The sequence below is a fragment of the Poeciliopsis prolifica genome, unplaced genomic scaffold, assembly GCF_027474105.1.
Source record: "Poeciliopsis prolifica strain line A6 unplaced genomic scaffold, Auburn_PproV2 SCAFFOLD038, whole genome shotgun sequence".
NCBI lineage: Eukaryota > Metazoa > Chordata > Actinopteri > Cyprinodontiformes > Poeciliidae > Poeciliopsis > Poeciliopsis prolifica.
Genome location: NW_026562413.1, coordinates 2,033,766 through 2,046,464, shown reverse-complemented (window position 1 = coordinate 2,046,464; position 12,699 = coordinate 2,033,766). Strand labels below are relative to the sequence as shown.

The 12,699-nt window shown below is 36.7% G+C and overlaps 1 protein-coding gene across 1 annotated transcript; it reads right to left on the bottom strand.

The window, feature by feature from the left end:
- Nucleotides 1-1,013: 1,013 nt before the first annotated feature.
- Nucleotides 1,014-11,633, bottom strand: cndp2 (carnosine dipeptidase 2). Its single transcript, XM_055054097.1, has 12 exons — nt 11,523-11,633; nt 10,432-10,514; nt 8,883-9,026; nt 8,561-8,723; nt 7,233-7,321; nt 3,889-4,089; nt 3,295-3,379; nt 3,068-3,228; nt 2,828-2,992; nt 1,840-1,981; nt 1,587-1,734; nt 1,014-1,240 (listed from the first exon to the last, which is right to left on the bottom strand). The coding sequence occupies exons 2-12, from the start codon at nt 10,489-10,491 to the stop codon at nt 1,174-1,176; spliced, it is 1,425 nt and encodes a 474-aa protein (XP_054910072.1). The 5' UTR covers nt 10,492-10,514; nt 11,523-11,633; the 3' UTR covers nt 1,014-1,173.
- Between the last annotated feature and the right edge of the window lie 1,066 nt (nt 11,634-12,699).

Here is a 12,699-nt window from a genome sequence, read left to right as displayed (position 1 = left end):
CTGTGACGTAATAGTCAAACAATGTAGGAATATAATCCCTTAAATTAGGATATTTTAAAGACAATAAGAACCAAATGTCTTTCTATTAAGAAATTCTTTCAAAATTATGTGCAAATTTTACCTTTGCTTTTTGCAAAAATATATTTAAGCTATTACTGTTCCTGTTTGCTTTGTGACTCAGATATTGACATTTCAAACATTGCAATGTTTGAAATGTTTTCAAAACTTGGATCATATACAAGACGTTTTAGGATTAGATTTTATTAGATCAGATGTAAGGAAATCTTGCACTCCATCAGTGGATAAAGTATTAAACCAATGTTAATTTAATCCTTCTGGCTACTTTTGTTTTACTCAAGTGAAATTATTTTATTTAAAGAAGTGCTGAAATATTTCATCACAAAAGGCCACTCATTATACCAATATATCAATGATTTAGGAAACTACTTGTGATGTCTTTTTTCCCCCACATTGTCTTTTATTTATCTTTTTCTGCTGAGTCACATTGCATTGTTTTTGTTCTGAAGTATGACTTGTTGTATAGTCTTGAATCTTAAATGTTTTTATAAAAATGTTGAAAAAAAAAAAGATTTAACAGACCAAAATATGGAGGGAAAAATTGGTGATTGACTTGGAAAATGTGTGCAAGGCTTGAACAATATTCAAAATATTGGATGCATAAGAAAATATTTAAGTCATAGAAGAGTCAAAATCAAAATATCCAAATTTATGTGTATAACTGTTATTTCTTGCCGATAATTTTATATCCTGATAATCTAATTTTAGTCTTGCAACAAATAAACTTAATTTTGTAAAGAATCAATACTTTAAATATCCACTATTCTATAAATTTATATACTGCAAAATGTCACAACAGTTTTAGGCAGAAAACAATCCAGTGCCTCATGTAGAATGGCAGATTAAACTCCAAAGGATCTGAAATAATCATTTATTCAATAATCTCACATAAAAATGCCAACATTTTTATGAAACTTTAAAAAAAGAAAATCAAGTTTGATCTGAGAGATTTATCATTTTATTAATCAGAAGAGCACAGAGTAAGAGTGAAAAAGAGTTTGTCTTAATCTACAGACGGTACTTTAATTTGAAAAGTATAAACTTTGCTAAGAGGATTGTGTTTCTGAGAGCAAAGAAATTTAAGACATGATCAGTTCATTCCAGCAGTGAAACTTCATGGAAGTATGCTCCCAGCATCTTGACTCCTTGGATGTAATTTGATCTGAAAAACGTATGGAAAAAAAGAACAAGATTGAAAATTATGCAAGACAATAAAACAATTCCAGTGTTTGTCAGTGTTTGATAAGCCTGGAGGGCCATCAGGCTTAGCTTATTCATTCAAGTTGTTTTTTTTTCACGTTTAAATTTTTAAGACTTTGTAGTTGGTGTTAATGTTCTAATCTTTCAATAATAAAATTATATTTTCAAACTTTTTCTTAACTTTAAACGAGCGCCCAAACCACCAGGCTTAGCAGGTTTTCTGGGAGAAACCTTGAATTCTTCCATTTCTTTTATGTTTTATTTCTTAATGTGTCTCTGAAATTAGATTCATTGTGTTTGTGACAAACCTGTTGAGTTTCTCATTTTGTGAGTGAGCTCCGTCATCGGAGGATCCAACAGGAAGCAGCATGACGTTCCGGCCTGTCGCCTCCTGGAAGGTCAGAGTGACGGGAATGCTGCCGCCCTCACGGGTCAGGTCCGGCTCCACCCCGAAAACTGGGCCGCATCAGGGAGACGGAGGAAAATAATCGTCCATATGAACAAATGAGTAGAATATTGATTTGTTCAGGAAGACTAGTGTATGTAAAGATTTGAACCAACCTGTCTTCATGGCCTTTCGACCAGCCATGTAGTGAGGGTGGTTGAAGTCAGACACCCAGGCTTTGGCCCCGTGGCCCATCGTTACATTCAGTTTGTTGGGACTTCCCAGATCAGCAAACTTCTTCTGCACGTAATCAACCACCTAAATAATAATAATAATAATAATAACAGAAACTCTGAGTAAAAAACAAACATGGTGTTTTTAAAACATCAGCAGACAGATTGAAACTGGTTTTATTGTTTAAATGTCCCATTTGATGCAAGATTCAATGATTTCATCAGAATATAAGCAAATGAATTATTAATTGTTTAATTGTTAAACTGAATTTTACTGCATATTTCACAGTTTATCTGCATAAGGGAAGGAAGTGATAAAAGGTGGAAAGAAACAAAGAAAAGACAGAAGAAGACAGGAAATAAAAATGGCAGGAAGAAAAGCAAACAGAATGATGGAAAAGAAAGAATAAATGAAGATAGAAGAACGTAAAGAAGGAAGAAAAGATATACGAGAAGGAAATTAGAAAAACAGAAATGGAAAAAATAATGCAAGAAAGAAATTAATTGTAAAAATAGGGATAGACAGAAGGAAAGAGGGAATGAGGCAAGAAAAAGGGAGAGAAAAGGTAAGAAAGTATGCAAAAAACAGGAGACAGTCAAAGGTGGAGGAGGAGTAAAAAAATAAGAAAAGTTAGAAAGTGAACAAGATGAAAGAAGGACAGGGAGGAACGAGTGAAAAAACAAAAAGGGTAGAAAATGGTAAAAAAGGAAAACAAAAGAAGGAAAGAAAGAAGAATAGAGCAAGGAAAGAAGAAGAGATACATAGGTGAGAAGGGATGAAAAAAGAACAATAAAAATGAATGTTTATTATTTGAAACACTGCATTATCATATTTCTGATCTCATTGGCTGAGGTTTTATTGACCTCACATTTACAAGACGCTGCACTAAAACAAATCACTCTGCCGTCAAACTCATATTTTACGGTTTACCTGCTTCTCCACGACTTTGGGGTCCATGTCCGGGACGAGGCGGATGGAGAATTTTCCGATGACCTTGCGGGGGATGACGGTCTTGGCTCCAGCTTCAGAGAACGCGCCCTCGATGCCGTGCAGAGAAAGAGACGGATACCTCCAGCGGTGCATCAGGATCTGCTCCTGTAACCAGACAGAAGCAAAGTGTGGGTGGTTCTGACTGAGGCAGGGAGTGAAGTAAATATCAGGTTTACTCACCTTGCTGTCATGCAGCAGCTTCCCAACTCCCACGTCTTTGCAGTACTCAGACAAGTCAAAATCGATCTTCTCGTACAGTTTTTTCTCCTCTTCTGTGAGAGGAGCCACGCTGTCGTACATCCCAGGAATCAAAATCTTTCCCCTCTTGTCAACCAGAGACCCTGTGAAGGTAACGTTAACATACAAGAACTGCAAAAACGTGTAATTCAACAACAATTTCCATTTACCCAGGAGTGAAATGAGATCAGTCATGGCCTCATGAACCGAGCCGCCAAAGACGCCGGAGTGAAGGTCTTTGTCGCCGCACTGCACCTGAGATTCAGGTGAAAAGGTAGAAAATCTATAAAAATGTCATCAAATAAAAAGCTGTTTGTTAGCGTGAATGCTAAATGCTCCTTTTTTCCACTTTGTTCCATTTCAGTTATTCAAGTTTTACCAAATTCTGCTCATTCAGGACATTGGAGCCACATCTTTCGGTATTAACTTCTACCGTTTATGAAATATTCAGCTTTTTGTTATTATCTTGGGCCTTATTGAAATGAATTGAACATCCAGTAACTTCTGAAAAATTCTGATAAAACCTTGCGCTCTTTCACAGCCAACTATCTCTACGTACATTCAGCTAGAAACTTTAAAACGTGAACAACTTCTGTTCACTTCAGTTTTTTCATATCTTTTACAAATTTTATAAAATCTCTCTGCAAGGTTTTGCTTGATTACGCTCAGTCAAGGTTTCCCAGACCAACTCTCCTGCCCATTTCTTTCAGATTGCAGAATTCATGATGCATTTTCGCATTTTGTTCCTACTGAAGTGAATTTACCTCTAAAAAGAAATAGCAGATTCCTCTGAGGCCGTAGGTGATGCATGGTTTGGTCTTTCCCAGCCAGTAGTTGTCAGAGATGCAGACATAATCCACGTCTTTGAAAAACGAATCTTTTCGGGAGAACACAAGATCGTCCAGACCCTCAGACCCAGATTCCTCCATCCCCTCGAAGCAGAACTTGATGTTGATGGGAAGATCCTGAAGGAAAGATAAAGACATGTGGTACTTCCTTTAACAGGTTAGGATGGATCTACAGGCTAAACAAAACATGTTCATTAAATTTTTTTCACAAAAAGTTATTCTTAGATAATGACATTTTTGTTTATCCTATTTGAGCTTCTTTCAGATTGAACCATTTTAGGGCATCTTGTCACTTTAAATCCAAATAAGCTGCTGCTGGCCACGCCCCGAAACTCAACTTTTACATTCATGTGAAAATGGCTGCAAACAGATGCGCAATTATGCAACCATACATCTTTGAAAAGCAGAAGTGGAGCCCCCTGTACAACCAACAAGGATGCAGCAAGTGGTTTCTGGAAGGTCAGTCAACAACAAAACATTTGTCTTTTCCAGCAGCGGGTAAAACCAGCTGACCAAATGTGCTGGAGTTCTGCTTAGGTCGCTAGGTAAAAGGCTGGGCTTCACTGGGGTTGCTAGGTGACGGGCAGAGCCTGATTTATGATGTTGCATTCGTTAAGTTTTTGAAACAGCTCTTTTTCCAGACACCAATAAACAGCTGAGTGTTTTCATTTTCAGCGCTTGGGTTATTTTTATACCGTGTTCAAAATTATTTTGCAAGTAATATTTTCTCAGATTTTCCTAAATGGTCAGTATAATTTTCAAGTCATGAACTATTACAGTATAAATCTAATTTTACTGAACAAAGCTCCCCATGAGAACAGTATTTATTTCAAAAATAAACTCAAAATGCACTGCTCCAAATTATTATGCACAGGAGATTTTCTAAACATTTTATGGATTATAAAGAATTGCAAACAGTCAGTCATTCTTCAAATTATCATTTTGGTTAATACCAAAACAAAAAATGTAATCTTTATGACACTTAAATCCAATTTGCAAAATAATTTGGAACACGGTGTAGGAGAAGTTGAGACCCAAATAGAAATACAACATGCAAAATGTGAATTGTGCATAATAGATCCCCTTTAAATCTCAAAGTACTAGAATCACAAGGTCCCTTGATTCTGTCGCCAGGAGGACGCAATAAAAAAAAAAAAAAACTCAACAGCACATGATACATGCTGTAAAGTCATCTAAAATCTCAGGGTTAATTTTTATCTAAAAAATAAAAGCTTTCAGTGGGCTGTAAACAGCTGAAACCAGGGAAGTTATAGGTGATGAAGACACTATGAGAACTTTTCCCCAAATGTACTCAGATCCAATTCAGAGGTGGATTATCCCTGTGCTAATGCGAGTCAGTTTTCTGTTTTTCTGCTTGTTGACGACTTCAGAGATCTCAGTAAAACATCCTGAAATGCAGGCGACAGACTGCAGCACATCCAACTTTCACATAATGATTAAACCAAGGCTTGGTTCTCACAGGTGCTCTAGCTCATTTTCAAACCTGAATTTAAAAAACTGTTGGACGTAATTTACACCGGCTTTGAAGCTCCAGATCACACTCCCAAGAAGTACATTTCTGGAGAAAGCTGAAGGAGATTTACAAGAAAGTTAGTTTACGTTTTTTAAAAAGTTGCTGAACCTTCCCAGGAGCGGCCCGTCTACCAAATAGCTCCAAAACCACACCGACTGCTCATCCAGGAGGAAAGAAAAAGAACCAAGATGAACATCTAGTCGATTTCAGATTCTTCTATGTGGGGTGCCACAGGGATCGATGCTTGTGTCTCATTCAAACCCACCGAATACAAATCTTTAAAAGTCTGGATTTTCTACTACTTTTTCATTTTAATTTGGCTGAAAGAAGACTAATAAGTTGATTTTGCAACATCCCTTGGTACAAAATAGGCCCTATAAGCCTGAGAAAATAATAATTTAAAAAAAAAAAAAAAACATTCTGTGTCCCATGCAATTAAGCTTTTTTTTTAAATATGTTAAGTTACAAAGTTGGTTAGTCTGGCATTTCAAAAATAAAACTTAAAAATTTTTCTATAGAAACATTGACTGTTGAAGTATTTTAAAGGAAAATGTAGCAACAGCTCAGATTTTGGGTAAAAACCTTCATGATGTTCAATTTAATTAATAGATACCGAGATTTCCCCCCAGTATAAAAATATTTCACAAATGTAACAACTATACGAGTCCTTAATTGTTACTTGACATTATATATTTTTATTCTATTATCTGTAAGTTTTAATACAGAAGGACTGGTTAAATATTCTTCATTTATGCTTTTTTAAATTATTATAGCTGTCCACAAGGTGGCAGCACACAAGTGTCTAATGAACTACTAGCATGTTATCAAGCAGAATACTGTTGAAACCAACAAATGTATAAAAAATTTTTAATATTTTAGTACTTTTGTAATAATTCTGGGTAAAACATTGACTTGACTTTCTTAATGAGCAAATAAATAAAATCAGTTTGCATTTTCTTACAACTTCAGAGTGTGCCACTAAAATATTGACATCTACCTTTATTTTTCCTGAACCATGTCCAAGTAGAGAAAACTTGGATCAATAATCAATGCCTGCAGTCTAAAACAACCAGCTGGATTAAGGTTGAACTATTTAACATTTAAATAACAAAAACAAATCTTGCAAAACGCATAATTTAAAAGGAAATTAAGCAAACAAAACGACTTGCTTGCATGACTTTCTGCATGACGCATAAACTGGAATGGAAGCAAAAATACCTGAACATGTGAAGACATGCTGGCTCCCATATTCTACGCAATAACATGCAGTGCTCAGCTCATGTTTTCCTTCCCAACATGAGCACCTTGGCATTCAAACAGTCAGTAAATCTCAAGCTGACATTCAGTCACACCTTCACACAATGAAGGTTTATTTTTCTTTCACAGAGAAGAAAAGGTAAAAGAGAAACCAAAACGGTTTTGCAATAGTTTCATTGCACCAGTATTGTAATATTACAACCACAAACATCCAACAAGCAGAGCACAACTCTGAAATGGACAAAAAAGTTGCAGAATCATGAATACCAAAGAATGCAATAGAGTTTATTTTCCTTCCACTTGGTATTTATGCACTACTTTTTATTGGTCTGACAGGAAACCCCGTTAAAATACATTGGAAATTGTGAAGAACAGAGTCGGCACATTCAGCAAAGGTAGAAAACCTCAAATGTTAGGAAAAAAAAACAAGCACAGATCAATCTGATTTATATTTTAGTAAAAACTGTACCTGCTTTATCTTTTGGTAAGCCTCGATGCAGTTAAACCAGGCCAGCACCGGGCCCTTGTCATCAGTGGATCCTCTTCCATAGAGTTTACCTACAAACACAAACCTTATGCTTTATTTGCATCTTTCTTTCTTCATTGCCTCCTGTAATTCTATTATAACTAACTCCACAAAACGTATATAATTTCGAGTTCTTAATGGTTTAAATGTCATATTTAGTCTTTTAAACCGAATATGTGACAAGACAGAAAGCAGAAAGAAGCTAAAGGCTAAACTGAACATCGCTGAGCACATAGGAGTCAGAAGGAAGTGAATGCGTTACTTTCAGTCAGCTGATTTTTAACCAAAGAGCAGAATGAAAGCTTCAGGATTAGTTTATACCAGTGGAGACATTTTACCATCGTTTGATTATAGCAAACAGGGATTTATTCATAACCCAGCTAAAGCAAATCAAAGCTACAGATTCTGGTGTGAGAAAATGTTTGACTCCTCACTTTTATCACATTTAAATCCTTTACATCGTTAAACAAATGGTAATATCGAACACAAGAAGCAGTTTTCAAATGATTTCATTTATTGTCGTAAATAAGCCGCTCAGACCAACCTGGCGCTGTGTAGCTCCCTCTCAATTACGACAGATTGTCTTTTTTCATTAAGTTTCACTCAAATTTGAACCATCTGAAGACAGGACATTGTCCAAACGACTGTTGGTCTAATATTTACAGTAAATTTGTTTGATGAACTGAGACAGAAACAAAAAAACAGAAAAGCAGATATCACCGAGCTGTGGCATTAAAAACAAAGAGAGCTCTTAATTCTTAAAAAACGGTTCAACCTGAACTCTGACGTCCTCAGATAAGAAACTGCAGCTCTGCTCAGATGGAAATGGACTTTGAATATGTGCAGCCAACTATGATATGACTACATGTTGATAAAAGCACAACGTCATCAAAATGAAAAGGCAGGTTTGAAAAATCAAAATGAAAACAGCAACCTTGATCTTTACAGACACAATGGATTGGAGCATTTTTTACCTTTAGCAGTGAAAAAGAGTCAAATTTGAAAGAATGTGATGCTTCAATAGCAGTGTGATAGAGTAACTTGAAGTCTGATCGCATCATTCAGATATTTTATGTCAGGCAGATAAGATACTGCATGTCTCCAAAATGCAGCCAAAGGCAACACAAACCGACTGAAAACAGAAACCTCAAAATTCATCTTTCTGGGTTTAGTTTCACACTTTTAGAAACGATTCCACATGTCACTTCAGGCCGTTTCATTTCCAGCCCTTTAATTTTGCATGTTAGGTTGCAAAGCTGCTCTGAACTTACCGTCTTTCTCCACCAGAGTGAACGGCTCGGTGTCCCAGCCGTCCTCGACCTGAGCAGGCTGGACATCCAGGTGGCCGTAAATACACACCGTCTTCTTGGCCGGGTCCGAACCCAAATGGCCAAGGATGATGGGAGGGAGCGGGATCTCCTCGCCAGAGGGAAGCTGCATGGGGAATCATTTTGGATGTTACTTTAGTCTTTTATAACCCTGTATTGATCATAACCAATAAAAAGGTGTAAAATGTAATTAATAGCATAATTATTCCAATCAGATTGAACTTAATTTGTGTTCTCAGAACCATAAAAAAGATGAAATCACCACCTTTTGTTTCCCGATGTCCACCAGCTCCACCGTCCCCCCCAACCTCTCGATATCTTTGGCCGCCATCTCCATCATCTTCTTGATTTCCCCGCGCTTTTCGGGCCAAGCGGACACACTCTGAACAGCGACCCATTCTCCCAGGCGCTGGGAGAAAGAACAAACTCACGGCTACTCAACGGCTTTTCAATCATTCTCCAGACTGAGAAGAAAACCAGTTAGGCTTCGACTAAATTTAACAACTGGTTTTACAATAATAGAGATTGGCACATACCAGTCAAATCTAGCTAGGTCACCTCACTGAAAACCATATGCAAAGTGAGAAAGTAAACGTCATTTATTTTAAGTAAATCAAGTAGGACAACCAACACAAAAATTAAGTTTATGCAACTTAAATTATACAAACTGATTTTCCTGACTAAGTCCTTGTCCTTCCTCTCTCACTTCTTGTTTTTATTAACATTTTATTGGAACGATTTGAAAGCAAGCAGGCAGGAAATTGGGAAATGAAGAGGGAAAGGTCATCAGATTGGGATCTGAACCTGTGACAGGTGCATTTACAACCGACGCCTCTATATGTAGGTTGTGTTTTACCCCTTCAGCACCGCAGCACGGCACTCTCCAACTTCACAAAATTACTAATTACATCAAATATTTGAAATGCATAATCTACACAAAAAAATACTTTAATAAAATATAAAGTAAAGATTCATTCATTCTCGACCATCACTGTCGTTTGCAGGTGTCGCTTGTTTACAGGAATACCAGAAACGCAACACAAAGATTCCCGATAGGGACTTTTGCATGTAAAAAAAAAAGGCAACCAATTGTGTTAAAGGCTCACAGAAAAAAAAAAAAAAAAAAACTAAAACATTAAGTTAATTGCCTATCTTAAGATAAAATGACACATGGAGACTTGTTCTGATGTTCTGGGGTGGGCAACTGCAGGCCTCGAGGGCCTGTCTCCTGCAACTTTTAGATGCGTCTCCACTTCAACACACTTGAGTCAAATAATGAGGTCATTAGCAGGACTCTGGAGAATTGACTGCACTTAGGAGGTGATTCAACAATTTGATTCAGCTGTGTTGGGCCGGGGAGACATCCAGGATACCGGCCCTCGAGGACCAGGATTGCCCAGCCCTATGCTACGTGGATGCACTCCTGTTCATAGAAACAGGAGCACATTTAATTATTGACTGTTTTACAGTCACAAATCAAATTAGATAAATTACTGGCTCCAGAAAATAAAAAACTCAAATGAAGCATTTGAACTTGGATGGAGGCAGCATTGAGTCAAAGTATTTTCCAACACAAGCAGAATTATCCAAAATGTACTTTTTATAAATTAATGCAGCTCAAACAGAATGAGTTTCACCCTTAAATTATAAGTAACTAAAAGGGAGCTCCTGTTCATAGACACATAAGTACTAAAAGGGAGCGATTTCATGAAAACTGATTTAAATCAACTTACTAGTTTCTCTTAAATGCCAATTTGCATTTACAGTGCAGTGACAATAAGCGCTACATTTAAGTGCTGGATGATGAATCATACCTTCACGTAGAGGTCCTGGTTTTCGTCCACATACTTGAAAAGTGCTGGGAGGTGAGCCATTTTTCCCCAACGACAGACAGGAGCTGAGGGTTAAAGCAGGCAGATTGGCGAGTTTAACTCTAACCCAGAGCAGATATATGAGAGCACAACGACACGCCCACCAATAAACCTGCTGACTTTGCACAAACTCCCTGAGTCAAAGTAAATGTATAAAAAGAAGACTCATGTGAGAAAGTTGCATCAGAGACATTTAACTTCCTCAAAGTGCAACTCAAAGTGAAGGTGTAAAGTACTTTGTAGAAAGAAATGCTTCCATTATTTTTACTCCTTTTATAACCAAGAACTTCAGTAGTGATCCACCAACACAAAATAGTAATTATTCTCTTTTTTTCCCCCAAATAAATCAGAACAAGTTATTCCCACAGTGAAACATGGTGGTGGGAGCATCATGCTGTGGGATGCTGCTCAGTGACGCTGGAGCTAAAACACAGAGCAATCTGGAAGAATATCTGCCAAAAGCCTGCAGACTGGAGCAGAGGTTCAAAACAATCCTAAACGTACATCCTGAGTTAACATGTTACAATGGCCCAGTCAAAGTTCAGACATAGATCTAGTGAAAAAAAAAAAATCTACCCTAAAAGTTTTTTCTTCCAACTATGTGTTGGTCCGTCACATAACATCTCAATAAAATAAATTTGTGCTTGCAACCTGATTAAATGCGCTAAAGTTCAAAATGTATAAACAATATTCCAAAGCAACACATATTTAAAGCTTTTCTCCTCCAACACTGAAAACTACGAGCTCATAAGTTGGTGCAGAGCTACAAGAACCTACATAAACATCTCACCATGTATTTGGGCTAAAGAGCCTTTAGCAAAACACACAACTTGACCTCAAGTGTTTAAGGAGACCAGAATGAAACTGACACAAACTTAAATGTTTTTCAGAAAAGACGGAGCCTGTTAGAAGGCTAACAGAACAGGTTAGCAGGCTGAGAGCTTCTACTTCCCGAACAGCTAATATTTTAGCTTTGACTGAGAAGATGCCATTCCCGGCAACATGCCGGTTTTAACAGAGCTCGTCAGTATTACCTGTGCAAGCCAAACGTTGTTCTTTTGCAAATGTTCCGGTTTCTTTTCAGAAGAGGAGCTGCAGCGCTGCTCAGTGGGAACTATATATAAGCGAGTCCGCCATATTGTGAGTGGCAGCTTCGACTGCAAAAACTGTTTTTTCCCTGAACAACAGACCCTTTTGTTAATTATCTAGATAATTAACATTATCTAGATAATATCTAACATAGATAATGTTAGATTATCTATGTTATAAAAACTAACAATATTTGCAGCAACTACAAAACCTTTTAAAATGAATTTATATTTCTTGTAGTTGGACCACTGAAAATAGACAGAATTAAACCCAATTGAATGTATTAATAATAAGAATAAGAAATAATAATAAATAAGGAAATAAAGAATATAAGGAAAATAATAAAATAAGGAATGAGAAATAACTAAGAACACTTAAAATATTGTCAATACTTATTTCAGTGACCAAAATAATGTGCTTAATGAGTTTGTAAATGTAGTCCTATATTTGCAGTATCAACAATATGCAATCTGTTGCCTAAATAAAATAGAATAGAACAGATGTAATCTTTATTGCCCCTAAGTAGTGATATTTAGACATGCCAGCAGCAAAGTGACAAGTAAGTCAAAGCATGCATATTCACACAAAATAAAACTATAACAGAAAGTAAGAAATACAAAATATTGTATTCCTAAACAAAAAGAAAATATCAAAGTGGTGATAAACGCTTTTCCATTGGTCCGATTTTTTATGTGAACAAAATCAAATATTCTGTCATTTTTAAACCAGAAATAAACTTACAATAACTCTTACACGCACCTCAAGCCGATTGAAGTTTTGTATATTTTTAATTTAGTAGTTAAACAAAAGACACGCAACTTCATTTATAAAGCAAAAGAGGTTTATTGAGCAAATTTATTGTACAAATTAAAAACAGCCACTCCCAATATGGCGGCGCCGTTGGCGCGTTGTGTGTTCTCCTCGCGTGGGGGGTTCTTGATCCTCTGGTTTCCGTTGGTTCCAGTTCAGCTGATGTCAGTCATTTATGCTGATGTCTGGGTGTGATTCTTTTCACGTGACGTAGATGCTTCCGGTTTGCTACTGACAGATAAAAATTTAAAGTAAAAACGTACAGCAGCATGCAAATAACAGGTGTAGCCTATGTCGGCTCCTTTAATTAAA

What these genes read in the sequence shown, in the direction of transcription:
- cndp2 (XM_055054097.1), bottom strand. Translation starts at nt 10,491, where the DNA reads ATGGCTCACCTCCCAGCACTTTTCAAGTATGTGGACGAAAACCAGGAC. An exon ending in AGCTGCTGCATGACAGCAAG is followed by an intron (nt 2,993 to 3,067) that starts GTGAGTAAACCT and finishes GTCTGGTTACAG; the next exon opens with GAGCAGATCCTGATGCACCG. An exon ending in TCGAAAGGCCATGAAGACAG is followed by an intron (nt 1,735 to 1,839) that starts GTTGGTTCAAAT and finishes GATGCGGCCCAG; the next exon opens with TTTTCGGGGTGGAGCCGGAC.